Here is a 21,776-nt window from a genome sequence, read left to right as displayed (position 1 = left end):
TAAATATATTTTACACCACTTAATAAATAAATTTTAACACATCATTAACACTTAAATTTCTAAATTCATAACATATTCATTTCACTTTATTAAATTATTCAAAACTGATTTATTAATAAATATAATAATATATTTTTAAAATATGACAAAATCATATCTTTCTATTTATAAGATGTCAATTAAAAAATAATAATAATCATAAACACTATTCAAAACTGATTTATTAATAAATATAATAATATATTTTTAAAATATGACAAAATCATATCTCTCTTTATAAGAACTCAATTAAAAAATAATAATAATCATAAACACAAACCGTATGGAGAATAATCACTTCTTAACTTAATTATCATAGACCTAAAAACTGCAGGACGACTTACAACATGTTTAGATCGTAGATCAAATAATTTATCAATTAACTTAAATAAATTATCACTGCTTAACTTAATTATCAATTAACTTAAATAAATTTTAATTGATTTATGGATAAAATCTATTTGACGAAAAAAAAGATAACAGGAATTACAAATTTCCTAATATAGGAAATAATCCAAATTACAAAGGAAAAAAAGATCTTACAGTCGCTGTTTAGATTTGTTAGATTTGTTTAGGGTTTGCATTATGGTCCCATAAACTGTTTGAGCTCATAGACATTATTTAAAACATACATTCATTCACTTAATATAAACTTAATATAAAGCGCTTTCTAATTTAAAAAATAGTTAGACAAAAATTTTAAATTTAAGAAATATAAATTAAAGTCTCTAGTACGAATCGGCGCAAGTTTGTTTGAAATAATAGTCTGGACTGAATGCCTGCGTACCATCTTCTTCTCGCATAATATCTGCAGACAAAATCAGGAAAGTGGGAAGAAAGAGAGGGAGAGAATGAGGCCCCATATGGTATTGTTTGGAGACTCGATTACTCAGCAATCGTTTGCAGACGGGGGATGGGGTGCATCCCTTTCTAATCGCTACTGTCGGAAGGTAAGGTAATCACATCCCTGTTGTAAATTTTCATCGAAGGACAGACGGAGCTCATTTTGATATATGGTAATCTGCTTCACAGGCAGACGTCCTTCTGCGGGGGTACAGTGGTTACAACACACGATGGGCTTTGTTCTTGCTTCCCCACGTCTTTCCTCCAGTAAGCGTCGCGTTTACCTTATTCGCCATTCTACTTACTACATTACCCCTGCCACATTTTATTTATCAAAATTCACTCAGCAAAATTGCCACTCAGTTTCAGATTTTTTCTGTTAATGCACATTGCTTACAGTTTTTATTTCATCTTGATCATTGAGTGTGATTAAAATTTTAGACTCAATAAAATAAGGTTCTTCCTGATAAAGCAAATCGTAAGCAAATCTAGTGTTTTTCTTACAGATGATCTCTTTATATTCACTAAACACAGCTCTGGCTTGGCTTCGGATGTGGAAAAGGTCATGGTAGGTCCAAAGAGTCTCATTTCCTTTTAGCTGAAGTGTAGTGGAGATTCAGTGGAAGTATTCAGAAATTTCACCAGTTGTATGAAACCGATTTATCTCAGAATCTCCGTAGTTGTGCTATAACCTGTGGTGTCCTGCAGTAGGGGAATCAAAAATTCGATCTTAAATTTAAGGCTGTCACTATGTGTTCGGGTGGATTTTAATTGCCCTTCGAATCCCTTTCTTCAATTTTGCAGTCTTCCCCTTAAAATATGTCGAACGCCCGGAATGTGAAAGCAAGAGGAAGTTGTCTAATGGACAGATGAATAAGAGTCTCAGTGTCTTGCACGACTTTTCTAGAAATATCTTTTCTTAATTATGCATTGTGGTAGCCTTAAAACTGCTAGATAGATATATGCAATTACGTTAGGATTTATTTGTGTGTGCGTGCGGCTTGTCCATATTGTCTGTGTGCGTGCGGTATGCGTGTGCCTGTCTGTGTGTGCATGTGTTTGTGGGTGCGTGTGTATAGACTATCTGAATGCTCTTTCCCTTACAGCGTCCAACTTATTTTTGATGGTTTTGGCCTTGTTATTTCCTTATCCATCTCTCTTTTCATCGGTTTTCTTTGAGAACCTTGGATGTGAATTTTTATCCTGTTCCGAATATTCACTTTCTGAAATTCTGACAGCACTAGCTTCTAAAGCATTTAAGACTGAGTGAATGAGCAAGATAGCTCGGTGAGCTGACCTGTAGATAAAGGTTGGTGTATGTCTTCTTATGATTTATCTATAAACTTGGCAGAGTAACTGTCTAATAGAAATTAAAATTCCTAAGCAGTTAAGTTGCACACCTTTTTCTCCAGTCATGGCAAACTTTTTTTCTTTTCTTATTTTTTGTTCAGGTAGTTCAACATTCCTCCAGGGTTATCTTCCTACAGGACTAAAATCGAATTAGTGTCATCCACAAACAGGAGCCACCACTTTGGTTTTGTGGGGTAGGAATCTGTAGCCTTCCAGTCTTTACACCCTATTCCTTAAAGCCAAAAAGTGTGGACCTTAAGCACAATTCAAACAGTTTTGTGGTTTCTTGATTTGTAATGTCACTAACAACCTTAATGGCTTCGCTTATTGGGTTTTTCGTGAAAAGTGACCTCACACTGAAGATCTGCATTATCACTGTTGTACACCCTAAGGTCCCTGGTTTTGATGACAAAGTTGAACTTTATACAAACAATGGAGTCTGACCTACCGAAGCTTAAGTTTGTTGGCAAAGAAATTCGCAAGAGAGGAAGTTGGTGATCACCTGGGATTCACAATGGAACACAAAGGAATTTCTTATTGATTTTTGGCAGACCATAAATTCTTTGTAAATCGAGGCATATGAGAAGATCATTTATATTAATAGGTTCATCAATAGAAGAGATTTTAAGTGCAATTAAATCTCCTCCTTGATTTTGCCCATTCGGTTGCCTATAATCCTCCTGTAGCTGCCATTTGTCAGATGTTCAACCAATTTCAAATCATAGACTGTATTATTGGCCTCATCCACCTCTAGTAAAAGTATTTCTTTATTATACTCGAGATTCCCAAGGGATTCATATTTTTCATTTTATATTTTCTCTAGGTTGTTGCTCGTCTTAAAGTCTTTGTGCATTTTGTCTAATCTCTCGGTGAATTCCTTGGGAACATCTCTTACATAAGCTTCAATATTGCAATTGATGTCTTCAAAAGGGATTTTTATATTGGGTAATTGTAAAGGTCAAGCCCTTGAAAAATTACTTGTTTGAGTGTCAAGAACAGGATTGAAAAAGTTTAAAGCTTTTTCAATTCTCCTGCAGCTTCCTCTTTGATCCAAATTGTAGATTTGCCTTCTTTTTGATGCTCACTCCTGGTGACAGCATATGCCTATTAATTCTTGTATCTTTCATTCTGAGAATGGTTAACCACATTGTGATGGTCCCTTACTTCGAGATTCTTCTTTTATTTGACCTATAACTTCATGGACACGTTTAAATTCATTTATCTCATTGTTATGAGTGCCTGGAATTGTTCATGTATATTGTGAATATTGATATGTTGAACCATAATATCTGCACGTTGGCTGTTTTCATGACTGTAAATATTCAATCTATTACTGTCTGGAGATGTTAGCAGTTCTCATGTTTTGCTGTCTTCTATGTAAAATGTTAAGGCTATAACCCTATCCGAGAAGTTTGAGGTAACTAGGTTGCACATGGAGGGGGAGGGAAGAAAGAAGGGAATTCCAATGGAGACTATGTAGCCTAGTGCATTTACTATTGAAATCATAGATGTTAGAAGTCAAAGGGAAGAGGGTTATACCAAGGGAAAGAAAAGAACTACCAGTGTTGCAAAGTTGTTTAATGCATAATCACAATAGCTGGTTAAGTCTTCCATTGCTAATTTTTTTTATGCCCGTTCTCCCTTATTTCAAACAAATATTTAAAGATATAATATTTGTTTGTTCGTCATTTGCCCTATCTGAAGAACATAAGCTATGCACCATCCTCCTTGATACAGATATTTGAAAGTGTGTTGATGGGAGAAATGAAGTTGGATAAGGGATGATTACTCCATCATCATGGATGGGTGGACCTGGATTGATACCAAACATTGACCACTCATCAATATCATAGTCACAAGTTTAGCTGGCTCTTATTTTCTTAGAGCTATTAATTATTTAGGGAAGAGGAAAGATGCAAACGTCCAATTTTAGATCTTGAAGGATGCCATAGAAGTGGTTAGAGCCTCTAATGCTATACAAGTGGTCAATGATTTAGCCCATGCATGTTAGTTGGTTGGCTTGATGGTTGAGGGTGCTTACAAACATATTTTTTGGACCATGTGTTGTAATCATGTGTTGAACAACACATAAGACATTGAGAAGATAGATTGGGTGAATGTAGAGACATACGAATGTTCATCTACAACCATCACACTTCTTTTGCTATGTTTAGGAATTTTTTGAGGAAGATATTCCTAGAGCACGTTGATGCTAGATATGTCTACTATTCATTTTGTTAGAGGGGATTGTTGAGTTTCAAGAGCCTCTACAATTACTAGTGGTTAATTGGGAGTGGGATAGATGACTAGAGGCAAGCATAGCTGAAGGAAAAAATGTGAAACAAAAGATCCTTAATGATGATTGGTGGTCCACAATGAGGTAAGAAATTGCTGGTTTTATTATTAAATCTTTAAAAAATTAATTTATTAATGTTTGTAACTTGTAAATTATTCTCATTTTGTAGTAGCATTTAGTCTGTCATCTAAGTCATAAGTTCTTAATCTCTTTTGAAATTTCAATTTTTGTAACTTGTTTGCACTTGTAGATATGATTGCTTCTTCATCGAACCTATTGTGAAAGTCTTAAGATATGTTGATATAGACTCTCCTAGCTTGGGAGAGATTTATGCGACATTTGATGGCATGCTTTGATAGATGAAGCAAGCCATTCACAACAGGAATCTTGCTTTGGGATATTATGAGGAGCATATTATGTCCATTGTGACGTGAGGGTGGAACGCTATGAACAATCTATTTCATATGGTAACCTATGCTCTAAAATCCGAATGTCTGTAACAAGGTTTGGAAGAGTGCCTTTATCTCATGATGAAGAGGTGAAAGAAGGGCTTATGAAGGCCCTTTGAAAAATGTATGCAAATGAGGAATCTTCAATACTTCTCACACAATAGCTAGCCTTTGTCAATCTTTATGGTTCAACCTTAAACAAACTAGAGGCTGGAATGATAGAGCTGCATTAGCTTAAACCGATCTTATTGGATGGCAGATGTGGTATGGCAAGGATGTACCAAAGTTGAGGATACCTACCTCACCTTCTTTCATAGGTTGCTAGTTCCATTATTATAGAGAGGAATTGGTCCACATATAGCTTCATTTAATTAGTCAAGATGAGCAACCTTTTTTCTAGATGATTAGAGAAGTTGGTGGTCACACATAGTGCCTTGTGGCTACAAAATCAATGGATTCTTATGTATCGACATACTCTAGCCTCATGTTGGGATGTTGATCTAGAAGATGCTATATAGGTTGATGAGGAGGAGCGCATACTCTAGCCTCATGTTGGGATGTTGATCTAGAAGATGCTATATAGGTTGATGAGGAGGAGCACATGAGGGATTGGTTGGGGTTCCATTTGATGAGGCAACTCCTCATAGTGGTAGTGACTCCAATTTAGACTCCAATTTTGATGAAGACTTACTAGAGATTGATGTCGCTTAGGGGATTGATGTCGCTTAGGGACAACTATATATTTTCTAGGTTTTTGTAATTTCGTAGCTGAAACTCGTAGCCTTTGAGCATTTTGTTGTAATTCCCATATGATATGTATGCACATTGACGATGAAAGCAATTGAATTTTGTGAATTTTTTGTCAATTCTTACATGAAATCTCAAATTGGAGTCTAATGCTATGTATTAAGATTCTATAATGTCTATGATGAATCCCTTAATGATGTTATCATATAAATATTTGAAATTTCTTTTATTTAATTTTTTTTTTTAAAAGCCTAAAAAACTACCCTTAATGGAAATGTGTCCCCGCATCTCCTACCGTACCCATCTTGGAAACTTGGTGGAGCATAGATTATTTAACATTTGATCTAAAATATGATATTTGGGAGTTGTTGATAATGAATATAGAAGTCTGCTATTTTAATGTTGAATTCCATGTTTTAGATGTTTAGCGATGTGTTTAGTCAGATATTGCCATTTTAAATAGATTGAATATCTTAAAATTACTACATTGTGTTTATGTGGCTATTTATTACTTTGGAAAAAGTACACCTCTTATTTATTTCAACTAGTTATATTTTGGCCTATTTGTCCAGTATGATCATTAAAGATTAAATTATTCAAAGGAATATACATAATCTTGTATTTGGATCCTAGAAGTTGAATGCTTGACAAAGCCTTTTTTCGTTTTTTCTTAGTTTCTTGTTTTCCATCTAAGCTCTTGATGCATATACCATGAGCAATAAATAGTTTCCAAGGTGTAGTAAAAATATTGAAACCCAGCCACAAACATGTATTAGTTTCATCTAATTTGGTACATTATGTCTCATAATTCCGTTTGGGCTCTTAGATTGAATGTGCATGTGTTGCTTATAATAGCATGAAAATATCCTTTCTCCCTTGTGTATTTGCTTTTAATTAGTATCTCCAATCCTCTCAATGATTGTATATTTTGCTTGTGGGTATCCCACCATGTGGCAACATTGATGATCAAAGTCTCATCAAGTGCTTGTAGTTACATCTCTTCATATGGAAATACTTTTCATCCTCTCTAGGTACTCCCTCACAATTCAATCATTGTGAATTTGGAAAGTTTGTAGTGTAATGCTTCTGTTGTCATTCTTTTGAGGCACTTGAGGGGTGTCAGTGGTACCGTGTTGGAGCTTGCAATACCTTGAGAGGTGTGAGGTGTTTTCCCACCCACATGCATCAGCTGCTTGATTGTCTATATAACTATGTTTCAATATTTGAGTCTATTCTTGACTGTGCCTTATCAATTTCCAAAACTACTTTTCCCTCTGAGTTGGGTTCATGGTTTGTATTTACTTTGGGGACTCTCCTCACAACATAAATTGCTTTTGACTTGCTTTCATCTACTTCATCTCTTCCCATGACTCTTCCACCCAAGCTACAACCATCCCTATTTTTTGGGGGAGGTAAGTTATGATGCTTCCTTCAAAGGTGATTTTTTTTTCTTCAAAATCAAAGAATCCATTGCAATCCATGGACCATTCTAAATTTAGTAGTAGTGGTTAAGAATCTGAATTATTGTCATATATACCAACTACCGCAAAGCCCACTTTCTTCTTTATACCATAAGTTGAATTTCTGCACTAGTTATTACTCACAATGGTCTTTTGGGTGCATTATATATTGAAGCTATCATAAGATGTTGCTTATAACTCTAGTTTCCCTATCATTTCCCTTGTACAATGCAGAATAATTTTGATATCCGCACCTAAATCTTGTAGCCCATTTCTTACCCAAAAACCATCTAGTTTTGCATCCATCAATATAGCCTTCTTTTTTGATTTCTTGGATGTCTTAAATACATTTCTCTTTGTAGGTTTCCTTGTCATTTGTACCCTTCAAATCCTTTTATTCCTTTATTGCTTGTTCTAGCATCTATAAAATTGTATAATTTTTCTACCAAACCCTGTTTCTTAATTAGTTTTACCATCTCCTTTGATCCTTTGACCTCTTCATCTTCAAAGGATGCAACATTTTCTTGTTCTTTAATTTGTTTTTTTTTGTCAATTTTGTACTCTTTAACTTTCTCAAGTTAGAATATTTCTCTTCATTTGACCCTTCTTCCATTATTTGCTTACCTGTTGATGTGTGTTTTATGCACATAACATTTCAGAATAAAATACCAAGGTAATTTACCCTCTCTTGAACAAAATCACCTCAGATGCTAAGGATGAGATCGACTAAAATGATTCCAAGGTTTCTACATGTCAATTCTTGACGAGTGGGTAACTCAATGGTCGATGTGAATTGCTATGTTCACTTGGGGACTTACGCAAATGTTTGGATTATCTTTTTCGATCATGAAGATGCGGAATAGGTGTACTGACAACTTAGGATTTATCAATGAAGCTCTGGACTTAATTCTTACTAAAAAATGGGCAAAAGGAATAGGGTTCAGGAAATCTATTCTAAGCTTAGGAATGTCGGAAATGATGAACAGATCTAGTGGAATCAAACTAGGCAAGGTCTCACAAACAAGTATTGACACAAGCTTAGTGCAATCGTCTAAGGTATACTTAAAGATTTTTCAGGCTATCACCATCAAACGTTGACACCATCCAAGTTGATGCTTGTCAAGGGACACGTAATAGTTGAAGTTAAGCTTACTCAAATCTCTAGTTGACCACACAAGGCGCACTTACCAGCGGCAAGAGGCCAGTGGTATGGATTAAGGATTCCACACAAATATATTCAACAAATCTTTCACTCAATCTAACATACATGAAAATAAATTCTAATCTAAAATTTTAATCTAACTTGGAGGAATTGAGAACCATGAATGCAAAGACAACATTTGAAGAGCAAAATCACCAACAATTGAACAATGATTTAGATTCAAATAGCTGCAACATATACCAACAATTCTACAAAAATCTCCCTTACAAATGAGAGACAAGGAGGTATATATATAGTCTCTTACAAAATGGATGGCCAAGATTGATACAAGATCAACGACCAAGATCATGCCAACAAAACCCTAGAATTGCCCTAATTAGGGTTTACATAAAAAATGGTGCCACCTACATATGGTCCAATAAAAAGATACCTAGTCATCAAATAGGGAATCTTCCAGAAGATTCCTCCCTGCATCTCTCTCTCTCCTAGCAAATTCCAAGAATCTAGCCAATACTGAATCTAACTCCTCCATGGAAATGCTAGGCAAGGTATCCTGCTGCGAATCAATCACGTCCATTGAATCCGAGCATGCGTCCAAAGTGTTCTCCCAATCTGGCATGAGCTTCTGCGAACTATGAACATGAATCAACAAAGAGACCAAGTCATCTATCTGACTCTTCTTCAAAGAGTCCAATTGGCAAAAATACATAAATTTCATCTTGTCTCTTAATTCGGCTAAGTGTAAACCACTAGCATCACTAACATCAACACCCAATAACTCTTCAATTGAGGCAAGGATCTTCATTTGTCCTGAATCAATCCCTCCATCTCCATACAACTCGATTGGGCTTTCTCATAAGTTGATCTCTTCACGGCTAATGAACAATACCAGCCATGGAAATCGTATTTGTCTCCACTGTGCACAATGCTCTCGCTGACCAAGGTGGAATTAGGAATCTTCTTCAAAGCCTGGAGGCGTGGAATAGTCCTCTCCTGAATAGGCCGGAATTCTTCCCAAACTCCTTCCAAATACTGGATTCTAAACACGAGCCCTGTTGTCCTATCATATGCCTGGACAAACTGAGTAAGGAAATCATCTGCCTGCTTTCTTGTACTCTCAATCCACTTTTCCACCTCCGAGAGTGTATCTCTCGCTACCTCATAGTGTGAATGTATTCCATGGTCAACTGCAATAGGGGAAATAAGGGTGGGATTTTCACACCTTATCCCTGCAATATACTCTCTAAGTCTGATATTCTCTTCTTTGTACCCTTCCTTCTCTGCAATCTCTCTGTCTAACCTTGCGTCGATTGCCTTGAGGTTTTCACCAACCTCCTGAAATTCTTGCTCTCTTGATGTACGACCAAAGGCAACTGAAGTGATTTGGAAATCCATAGGAGTAGCAATGTCCGCTGTCACGCCTGCAATAGGAACAACAACCTGCGCAATCCGCATTCCTGTCTCATCTCTAATTATGTGCGACAAAATCTCTGCTCTCTTGGGTTCCTTCTCCTTAGCACTCCTAGCTAGGTAATCATCAATGTTATCAATAGGCTGTACCTCTATCATTTTCTTACTTTTCTCCATACTTCTCATCAGCCAATCAGGAATAGCGGCCATCTCCATACCATCATCAAGACACATTTCTCAATCAAGTCCTCTCAATGCCGAGATAACATCATCATCATCATCAGGATTATTCCTGGTCAAATCGTATATCTCATTTCCCAAACTAACTTCCAAAAGGACAGTAGGGGATCTCGGCTGATCATCATTCTCATTTGGAGGTACAGATATTGCTGTGGCATGTGACTCCTGAATATTCTCTGGTAGTATCATTGTGTTGGAACACTGTTGGGTTTCCTTGTTCTGCTCTGTTATTTCAATCACCTTAATTGATGAGACATTGAGAGGTGGTGAAGGAGTGATAGGTGGAGGAATGATAGTTTTCTGTTTCTTCTTCACCTCCTCAATCTTCTTCCCTTTGGCCTCGACTTCTCCTGACGCGTTCTTCCTTCTTTTGGGAGCTTGACTCTCTTCGTCTGCATGAATCCAGACATCACTGATAGTCCTCTGATCATCTTCGAAAGCAGACTCTTCTGGCTTCATCTTTTCATACGTGAAGGGAACACCCATATCAACTAACTTATTCATCTGTATATCTACCCATGCACGGGAGAAACTCAAGACCTCTCTCATCAATACATTCAGGTCAATCTCTTCTGACTCTGACCAATTTGGCAATAAGATTGCCTTCTTCATTTCATTCTCATACTGTGGATGCGTATGATCCCTGTCATCTAACACTTGATCAGGAATGAGGAAAAGTCCACACTTCCTCATGAAATCCACTGACATTCTGGACCACATTCGTCTCTTCACTGCTTGCTCGTCCATCAGGTTGGCCCAATAATCCTCTATGTCAACTTTTTGGATGAACTTCTCTCCCTTGATCCTTCCAACTTTCTTATCTGGATCAAATCTTTTTCTTTTCTTGAAGGTTGCAAATCGACAGAATGCAAGCTCCTCACTCGCAGTGCTGGCGGCTAGGGAAGACTGACAAACCTTTGATGTCTTCCCAACTGAAATAGGGAATGTCATGCCTGTCCTATGCTTCTCTCTTTGAATGGCATCAAACTCTAGAAGCTGTCTCACCACTTCCAACAAGATCATTCTGTCGGATGGATACCTAGGAAGCTTGTAGGGTTCGGATTGAAACCCATGAATCCTAAGGTACGTGAAAGTGGGAAACTGAATATACCACGATCCATATTTCTCTATTAGCTCTGTTGCCTCCTTGGACAATCTCTTGTGGATTCCGCCTTGCAGCATCCGCGTGATGTACATAGTGAATACATCATTCACTCTCTTATAGTCTTCAATTTTGTACATGCTCAGCTGGGGGTAGCATTCATGACTCCTGAATTGTCCTTGCCCATTCCCGACTTCACCTTTGCATATCAATTCTCTGTATGAAACGAACTGTGCAAGCAGGTATACCAGGTAGGAAGTCATGGCGAATGACCTGGACCGCTCTACATTCCTCAGCCGAAAGTCCAGATTGTCACTTATAACCGTAGACCAATTTACCAATGTTCCTCTAAGACAATCCTGGAAGAAATAGAACATCCATCCATCCATCGAATATTGCTCCCTGCGGCATCCCCATCACTCTGTTGAGCAGGAATATTAAGTCGCTATACTCCTCTTTTAAGTCTGTGCACATGAGTGTTTTGGGAGCCTTGGAATGATGAAGCTTAGGCTCAATCATCCACTCCTTGTTTATCATATTCTTGCAATCACCTATCTTCTTCGTGTACCGCGTGGAATTCCGAACACCTCAGCAATAACATCCTCAACAAGGTAGGCAATGACAACGCCCTTAGGAGTTTTGATCATTCGTGTGAGAGGATCATAACATCGTGCACACTCCAGGATAAACTCATTGCATTGTATGGACTGTGGAAATCCAGCGGCATGAAAAATACCACTCTTCATAATGTTCACATATGTCGGGGAAGGAATCTGATTTTTGATTCCGAACATCCGCTGTCGCATTTGGTTTATGTCCAGGAAATGCATGTTTGTATTTGTGATCTCCTTCCATCTAGATGAAATCTTAGGCTCTGGATAGAATCCAGTTTCCAGTATCTTCAGTAGTTCTTTCCTTTCCTTAAATTCGGACTTAGACATCGCACCTATACGAAGCTTGAAGTTAGAACTTAGGAAAATAAATAAAATTCCTGACTTTCTAAAGATATTAAGCTAATTAGAGCATAAAGTCAGGAAAATAGTCCACACTCTTGGTAGATCTTGACAATTAGATTCAAAATGTGACAACGTTAGGGCATGGAAACCCTCTATAAAACTCATTAATACCTCCTTATACTTAGAAATTATGCAAACTAAAGTGCAAAGGAGTACCGGATCAACGATGACTAAGGAAAGGTGTGAAAGGTTGTGTTTTCACACAAAGTATGTTTGAGGACACCTTCCGCAGTCAACAATGAAGGTCAACAAAATCTGAAGACAACCTGAAAATTAAACTTTTAAAACATGTTGTAATCATCTAGATATGCATAAATTGATGAGAATCAACCTTCCAATGCAAACACAAGGAAATTTGAGCTTGTATGTAGGGTTGGGAATGAAAAATTTAGTCTGAAGACAAATCTGGAAATGAAGTTTTCAGACTTACCAGCACCCTTAGGAATGATAAAATACTCAAAAATAAACTCCGGAATGAAGCAAAAATGCTTCCCAAGTGAAATCACAAGGTAGGTAGGTGGCTGGAAAAAATTGTATTTTGAGGACAGCACCCCTTCAATGGAGTTTCAGGTTTGCAACAATGGAAGATAACTCTGAAGATTGATTGAAAATGTCTGCAATCAGCTCCTTGGATAAAATCTCTTAAGGCACAAAATAGCTGGGAACAAAGTATAAGTCTGAAAATTGATTTTCCAGCCAGCTATGGAGGTTGAACAAGCTGCAACAATGGAGGACAAACTCAGATCTGCAACATATCAGCAAGCTGGGAACGATGGCAGCCACCAAGTGTGAAGGAATCTACCCCAAACAATGGCACAAACACTTGCCAAAATAAAATCGAAATTTCCAGCTATGGCGCCAGTCTTGAAAATTCTGAAAAATTAAAAAATGTCTTCAATCAAGTTCGAATCTGCAACACAATCTGCAATGAAGGTCCGGGACAACAAACAATAATGGTGGAGAAAATCGCCCAAGTCATCAAACACCAAAAATCGCCAATTTCCACCAAATCGTGATTTTCACCAAAATGGTGAACTTCACCCAAAAAATCGAAAATCTGGAAATGATCTTCAGTGGAAGCAATTGAAAGGATTTCCAAGCTGGAAAAAAAATGGAGGCCTTCAATCAAACACTTCACTTCAACACTTCGCCAAAATTCACCAACAAGAGAGAAAAATCGCCAAACATGGAGACACTTGGCAGATTTAATAATAAAATATTGCTGGAGACTCCTCTCTTATACTTGCTTTTATCTCTCACTTTCACCACACAAGCAATGTGGGATAAAACACTTGCTTATATACTTGTTTGGTAAAACCATAGTTCAAAAAATCGCGGAATCGCTGCGGACTCGCCACGGACTCGCCACGGACTCGCCACAGACTCGCGAGTCCTTGGGAGCCGCGAGTCGACTCGCTAAGGACTTGCGAAGCGAGTCTTGGCGAGTCCATTTGAAAGACTCGTGAGTCTCGTGAGTCTTTTGCATGGACTCGTGAGTCTTTCAGATGGACTTGCGTGACCCAGAAAAAACGTCATGCAACCTTTAAAAGTGAGTTTTTTTTTTTTTGTTTGCCTTCATTTGGCGTAATTGAGGGAGTGAAATATCTCATGAAGGGTTTTTTTGCCAATAGAGAAATAACACCCGACGCCTATATAAAATAATAAAAGTATTTTTGGCCTCGTGGGGTGCTGCCCCTCGACCCCGCCCCACTGCCCCTTGACCCCAAATTGGGGGCGCTGCCCCTAAACCCCCGTCGAAAAATATAGGGGGAAACTGTGCTAATGGAAGTAGTGAAAATTTAACCTCCGAGTCTGATTAGGCTCCATATAACAACATAATTAGCATCGAAGAAATCTGGGTATTTGGATTTAGTATTTCAAATTTCAGATATTGCGTGTTTGTAGATCATATGACATGTGTAATGTTTCAATTATGGCTCCTATGTTCTCTAAATGCATTAATTTCTTTATGTTTTTTTGTAAAACTACGGTTTTTTTTTTGTCGAGTCCTTGCCAAGTCTTTCACGAGTCCAAATTCTTGGTTTGCCGAGTCCGTGGCGAGTCCAAGTTTTTGAACTTTGGGTAAAACTAACTTGCTTCTAGAAGGGTAAAAACATTAAATGCTTATTGCAAGCTATTTAATTTTGTTTTTAAAATTTTTAAATAATCGTCAAACATCATTTAAAAACAATTAAAATGGGGCTCATTTATTAAACATTTCAATTTTAAGTCAAAATTGAGCCTTTGGGGGAAAATCGATATAGGTAGGGATTAAAAAATCCCATTAAAATCACCTCAAACGTCAAAATTGGGAAAATCGATATTAGTATGGATAAAAATCCATTCTAAAACTCATCAAAATGCATACAAAACAGGCCAAGGGAAAATTGATATGTGCATGGATAGAGAATCCACACAAAAATTCACTTTATTTGCAAAAAACACTCCCTGGTGGAATTTCGACCTCAATCTGGATGAAAATCTAGACTCAAAACTCATCATATTGCTCTCAGTGGAAAATCGACTTGGGCATGGGCTGCGAGTCTGCACAAAAATCCGCATTAACTTGTCACAAAACAACTTGGTGGAAAATTGACCCAGGCATGGAATCATCCTCAACTTCATCCGCACTCCAGTCTGCACTCCTGGTGGAAAAACGAAGGCAGTCAGGAAAAATCTTGACACTTAGTCAAATTTTAATGCTTCCAGGGGAAAACGACCCAGGCATGGATAAACAGTGGTGGAAAATCATAGCCAGTATGGATTTCAGGGGAAACCCATGTGTAGTGTGGATTTTGAGTGGGGGAAAAGGATGGGTAGTCTGGAATATGAGGGGAAAAGCACCTCTAGCATGAAATTTGACCTTTCAACCCTTAGAAAACGGATTTCCCTTAGGAATTTGACATTTTAACCACTCAAAATTGTTAGAAAACTTTAAAACTTGATAACTTAGGCAAATTTTCCAAAAATTGAGCGAAACACAAGGAAATTTGTCGGGATAAAAGTGCAAAATCAACTTGAATAATACCTTAGGAGTGATAAAACAACTCCCAAAGGTCTGAAAATACCTTGGCACTTTAAAATCACCGATGCGCGTGTTTAAAAACACTTTAACGCTCAAGAAGGTCAACACTCAGACAAAATTAGGATCTTTAAAATCCCAACGTTTGCAACTTGATCCTATAACCTCAAAACCCTAAACGGCACTAGGCATGATCAAAACTTTGAGACTCGGGCACGGGAAACACAAAATTGCCCACTAAGCAGCCAAAACCCTAACCTAACAACGCAGAAAGCAGGAAAAGAGGGGGTCCCCATTAGCAATGGGGCGATGTGTGAAAAGGTCACACCATTACCCATATCCATCTTTCTTGTGGTTTGTTACTGCTACTCTTTCCTTTTTTTTCTTTTTTCAAATTAACCAACTTCCTTTTCTTTGTCAACTCTTGCCAATCTCGTATCATCTTCTAGTATTGTTGCAAGCTTTTTCCGTACAAAGAGCTATTTTGGCCCGTTTTCTTTGTTTATTCTCAGCTCCGTAGGATCTTTGTCACATGGTTGACCCCTCTACTAGACCCAACACTTGCTAGTTGTTGTTCCCTTTTCTTTGCAAAACACACAAAGTACTACTTGTTCTTAAAATCTTGGGCTATATGACCTTGCTTTCCACACATATAACATGTTGGGTTGCCCTCCTATTTTAATCCTCTTTGTTAACGGGTGTTTTGTGACACTCGCCAACATAGAATAAAATAAACTAAGTATTCTATCCTCTCTTGAATAAGGAAACCTCAAATGCTAAAGATATGATCAAATGAGGTTACTACTGTTAGGTCTTGACGTTGCAATGGATAGTCTCAGTGAAATGATGTGATTTGCTGTTTACACAAAGGGACGTACGCTTCTACAAAGCTGAAACCTTGAAGATCTGTTATGGCGATTTGCGTGATGCTTTTCTCCTAAACTAACTCGAACTCTTCAAACAAAAGGACAAAAGGACAAAAGGACAAGGGTTAGAGAAACTAAGCTAAGAGCCTATGAACAATGATGATAATGGATAGTGCTTTAGATAGACGGATTCCTTTAATCAGGCTTTGCTTTGCCATGATAACAACTACACAAAACTGATGCGATCTCCGAAGGTAGTGAAAGATTTTCATATTGTAAACATCCATCCAAATACCCAATGCTGGTGCTATCCAAATGGACATCCACGATCAAACTGTTGCCAAAATGAGGTTCAGACTAACCATGCAAAGTAATTTGCAATTGACAAACTATAAATGGTATGAACCAAGGAATCTATCAAATATCTTCTCATTTCACCATTAAAAATCAATGAACTTTAACTAAATGTTGAGAAGTAGAAACCATGGAAAATGTTGAAACTTCCTACAAATTTTCACCATATGTTCAATGAAAATTATGTATTTGTTCCAGCATAGTCTTGGCAACAATTTCTAGTCTCCTCCTCCGACTACTGCTACTACTACTATTCCTGCCACTATTAGCCTTTACAAATGGAAAGGCCAAGCCTTTTATCGACTTCTTATTACAAATCAAGGGCCTAGATTGATTCTAAATCAGTGGCCAAGATTAAACGATAAATCCCTAAGGTGGGGTTAGTTATTATTAACAGCTCATACATATAATGCCAACCAATGAGAAAATTGGAAGTCTTTGAATACATATCCTTTTAGAGTAAGGACCAATAAGAAAAAAGGTTGTAATATTGCATTTATTGCCTCTCACATGTCCATCTCTTCTTTTTTGGATGAGTCAGGTTCAATGAATCTAGACATGTTGACCATGGATATATTTGATTGGTGGAGTTTAGTAGGCACCACCTCAACTTACATGTTTTGCAAAGTTTCTCCTTTCATTTCTATACCATTATAAAGAAGTCTCATTCTTTATATCTCCATCGGATGGGTTTCTGACATTGATTAACTCTTTTGAAACTATCAGCTCAAGAGCGAAAAGTGATTCCTCAAAATCTTTCCTTGGTCTTCATTATGCATTTCCATCTTCATATTCAGAATCCTCCATGATGTCTTTCATGTTGTGATGCCCTTCTTTGTCACCTTCTTGAATATCTTGTTCTTGTCTTCCCTCATGTTCTTGCCTCTTCATTCTTCATTCGCCATCATTCTATACAATCATTCCAAAAAAGAGAGAAAGTTCCTTGGATTACAATTATGAATGGATCTTAAGTCAATTTGAAAACACTTAGGTGAAATGCAAGAAGATCTTGATAAGAAAATGAAAATTCAACATCTTGCATTCCTAACTCATCTTGAAGAATTTAAAAGAAAGTTCATGACAATCAATCTTCAAAGGAAATTTGTGAAACAAATTGTATCTTATAGGAACAAACTCATTTGGATTTGCACAATATCATCAAGAATGCTTCACAAACCCTCGTTTTCACCTCTTTCATAAAATTTTCTCAAGCAAAACAAAGGGTGATGTTTGGTCCAGCAGGGTTATTTCCTCTTGGGACCTCTTGTAGTTGGAGTAAGGGTTTACATCTCTTTGGATCTCTTCTTCCTTGATTAATCTTTTATTATCTCCTTCAAGGTCTTCATTTTCTTCCTCTTTTAGTTGGGCATATGGATTGCATCTTTTCAGATCTCTTCTTCCTCTTCTAATCTTTAATTATCTCCTTTTAAGTCCTCATTATCTTTCGTTTCTTTTATCTCTATTCTTTCGTAGTATCCATCTCTTTTTTCTCTCTATCCTCTAGTTCTTGCTTTATTGTTTTCTTTATCTCTTCTACTACAATGTTTTCCTTTCTTGATATATAATTTTCTTCTCAACTTTTTAAATTGTTTCTCTTAATCTTTCTTGGCATATTTATGTTTCCACTAGTATTGCTATCACCTATCGTCCATTGTGAGCTAGGGTTCATAAAGATTTGGTCCTTCCTCTGTGTTTCTCTCCCATCATGATTTTCCTCTAAACCATTTCTAGTTGTTTGCCCTTGTCTATTGCACATAGGGATTCCAAAACTCTTGGTTGTCTCAATAATTATTCCATTTTGTCACATCTCTTGTCCTTATCACCTCTTATGAATCTATCTCTTCTTCTATTTCAAACAAAATTTATTTTCTATTTTTGCTGGTGTAGGACATATCCCATGATAGTTCAGATGTTTTGGTTTTAGGTCTTGCATCGAATTCAGTATTTGCAAAATTTTATCATTCTTTTCTTGGCACATTTCATTTTGTTAGAGGAGGCACCTTACATATATTTTTTTTTCTCCTTCGCTTCTTGCTTCTTGAATCTCTCCTTCTGTTCTTTCTTTTATCTTTCTGTCTTTTCGTCTTGTCTGATTTGTTCTTCTTGTCTCTTATTTTTTCCTCTTACCCCATTTCTATTTTCTTAATCTTTTCCTTGACACTTTGATTAATCTTTATTCCATTATATCCCCTTCCCAATCATCACACCTAATTTGTCTGTGTTCACGTATCTTTAGGATCCCCCCTTTTTCCTCATGTCATCCCTTGAGGTGTTTGGTCCTTAAGTAAGTGGGCTTTACCACACATTATTCCTTAGGTTACTGTTGGATTGCCCAGGTAATATTGAATATGTTTACAGTGTACTGAAACCAGAAGTCTATACTGTGAGTCTAGGGCTTGTCATCTAGTGAAAGGAATAAAATCAGATAAGATTGACTAAAAAGCAGAAATACTTATACAGCTAACAAGTTCAAGGGTAGCAATCAGAACAGAAAATATATATGTAATCTGCACTCATCTAAAAGGAAACAGTTAGATCAAATCATCAGAAATTATGTACAGCAATCTGGTATCCTAATCATCTTTGTGATATGCATCATGATAATGTTTTTATGCATAATTCCTCACATATTGATATAGGCAATAATATGTATGTAACATGATAATATTTGATACATAACCTCTCATATATTAGATATACATAACCTCTCATATATTAGATATAGGCATTAATGTGTAATAGCTAGATTCCTAGTCTATTGCTGCAATCAATCATGACAAGGTTAGTAAGGGAGTGCAAGGAGGGAGAGCAGAGACAGAACCTTCTTCTAAGTAGGCTACCTCATGCTGGATGTCCAAAGTGCCTGCAACTTGGGGCCAAGGGGTGCAAAGTCACGTTCTTGGGCTTAGATGAGATGTTTTGGGCACCCTCTTGCGGTTTCCTCCCCAGCCTCTACAATGATTGATTGTGGAGACACACTTATATGCAGGTTAATGAAGTGGCACGAATAGGGAAGGCAGAAATGAGCTTCCTCACTAGGTAGGCCACCCCATGTTGGATGTCCAATGTGCCTGCCACTTGGGGCCAAGGGGTGCAAAGTCACCCCCTTGGGCTTAGATGAGGGATGTTCAGGGTGCCCTATCGTGTTTCCCTCATTCAACCCTACAATATGGTTGATTACTATATTTAAGTATGTTGCCTATTTATTAAGTTCAATATAATTTAATTTTCATTAATACAATTGATTGCATATGGATTTATTTGTCATTAAACCCTAACCCTTTTAGGAATAATTGATCTTATGAATTATATGTCCAATGTTGTCCGATATGATTGCAGGACCTAAACCAGGATTTATCTTGCTTAAAGTTTTTGTTGATTGGTAAAGTTCTCTAACTATTTTATATTTCTTTTTTAAATAGAACTCGTGAATTTAGGGCAATCCCAAAAGGGGACACTACAATTGGTATCAAAGCCTTGATCCTGCCAGCCTGCAGGGAAAATAATAAGCTTGGTTTAAAAATATTAGTTCAAACTTCAAAGTCTACAATGATCGTATAAAATGATAGTGTTATATGTTTTTTTAAAGTGACAGTCACACCACGTTTATAACAGCTATTGACATGCTTTCTAAGAATCAATTGCAGTTGGTCTCTTGTATTGCAAAGTGACAAGAAAGAGAGCCAAATGATTCATGACCTGGCAGTATTGTTCCCTATTGAAGAGGACGGTGATCTCTAGGTTGAATAGGGAATGTATGAAGTAATGAAAAGAGAGTGAGGTGTTGTTCACAATCTGTTGAGACAAGGGCAGTGGGTGTGCAGAGAAGTATAGGAAGTATTTCTTTATGAATAACCATGAAAACTATGAGACATGAATACACCTCACAGACCTCATACATACGAAGGAGTGGTGGGTAGTATCAAAATGTAGTGACAACCTTATGAAGGTACATATGAATAACATACAATAAGCCTGAGATTCACCGTAAAATGTAAATGGCACTGGCAAGACACTAGCAAATCAAAATAAGAGGTTATTGAACATATCAATAATGGCATAGAAACAAGAGTAGTTTGACGTACATAATACAAATTTATGAAAGGTTCATTCACAAGATTTTTGTGCTCCTCCAAATTATGTCCAACACAATACTGCTTATCTTTAGGATGCTAATCCATCTTTGGGCTTCCGCTATTTCCATTTAAACAAATTAACATCAATTTTTCTGAAATTAAGAATATGATGTCACAATTTTTAATCTGTGAAGCCAAACTGTTAGGAGAAGCCCAAGATGAGTTAATAAGGATCGATGGGTGTTAAGGAGCACATTTAGTAGTTGCTGCACCCTTATTTCCTCAAGATCTGGAAACAATTTATCCAACCAGTAAGAACTGATCTCACAGTAAAACTTGAAATATGTCAGCTTGAAATCTCTCAATAGAAACCTTAAGGTTCCTCTGAAAAATGAAGGGAAGAAAACCTTCATAGAACCTTACATAGATGTATGTCATGCTTCTAATCCTCATCTTAATATGTGTAAGACTCCTCTTAAATTTAAAACCTTGCCAACTCTAGATCCTGTTGCGAGTTTTAGTTCAGATTTGCAACTTAAAGTAATAACAGGATTATGGAAGCTAATTATATCATATGGTTTGGGACCTTCATATTGCAAAAGATTTGGTCAACAAACTGTCATTGCTTGAGGAAAAGCAATCTTGGGAAGGGCAGACTGTCATGTCCCCGTCAATAAGTGGAATTGCAACCAGTTAAATAGGGTTGCAGCCGCAAAACTCAGGTGAGCTGAAGCAAAGGGAAAAAAGGATAATAAAAATAAAATATAATTGCAAAGGAAATGGACTAACCTGAAGTAAAGTGAATTGTATTTAGCTGACCAGAGATAAGAAAAAATAAAATAATAATTGATATTTAAATAAGGGCTGACTAGATTAAGATATCAACGATTCATTTAAAGAAGGCCGACTGGAATTATTAATGGGCCCACCCAGAACACCTAACAAACCAGTGGCTTAGTATTGAAGAGGCAACAGTTAGTTTGAGAGGACACCTCTTTCGGGAAAAGGGAAGAGTTGTGACTCATCGTGCTCCCTTGAGGACTATCTAAGGAAGAAATTCATTTAGTGAAAGGGAGAAACAAATGACATCAGATAAGATTGACAAAAAGACAGAAATACTCGTACAGTGAACAAGATCAAGGGTAGCAATCAGAACAGAAAACATTATATATAATCTGCGCTCATCTAAAAGGAAACAGTTAGATCAAATCATCACCAATCATATACAACAATCTAGTATCCTAATCATCTTTGTGGTATGCAGCATGATAATGTTTTTATGCTTTGTTCCTCACATATCAATATAGGCAATAATATGTATGCAACATGATAATATTTGATACA

The 21,776-nt window shown here is 37.0% G+C and overlaps 1 protein-coding gene across 2 annotated transcripts in view; it reads left to right on the top strand.

Moving 5' to 3' along the window:
• Nucleotides 1-765: 765 nt before the first annotated feature.
• LOC131045335 (GDSL esterase/lipase At5g62930) overlaps nt 766-21,776 on the top strand; it is an 81,767-nt gene continuing 60,756 nt past the window's right edge. Inside the window, exons 1-3 of one of the 2 annotated variants that reach the window (XM_057978913.2) lie at nt 830-989; nt 1,072-1,149; nt 1,389-1,450. In XM_057978913.2, coding sequence (XP_057834896.2) covers nt 1,113-1,149; nt 1,389-1,450 — 99 coding nt within the window. In that variant the 5' untranslated portion in view covers nt 830-989; nt 1,072-1,112. Of the gene's footprint in view, nt 990-1,071; nt 1,150-1,388; nt 1,451-21,776 lie in introns of both variants that reach the window. The other variant, XM_057978911.2, reaches the window with a different exon arrangement.

This window comes from Cryptomeria japonica, chromosome 8, assembly GCF_030272615.1.
Source record: "Cryptomeria japonica chromosome 8, Sugi_1.0, whole genome shotgun sequence".
Classification (NCBI taxonomy): Eukaryota; Viridiplantae; Streptophyta; class Pinopsida; order Cupressales; family Cupressaceae; genus Cryptomeria; species Cryptomeria japonica.
Note: the sequence above shows the minus strand (reverse complement) of the source record. Positions and strands in the feature narration are given on the sequence as shown.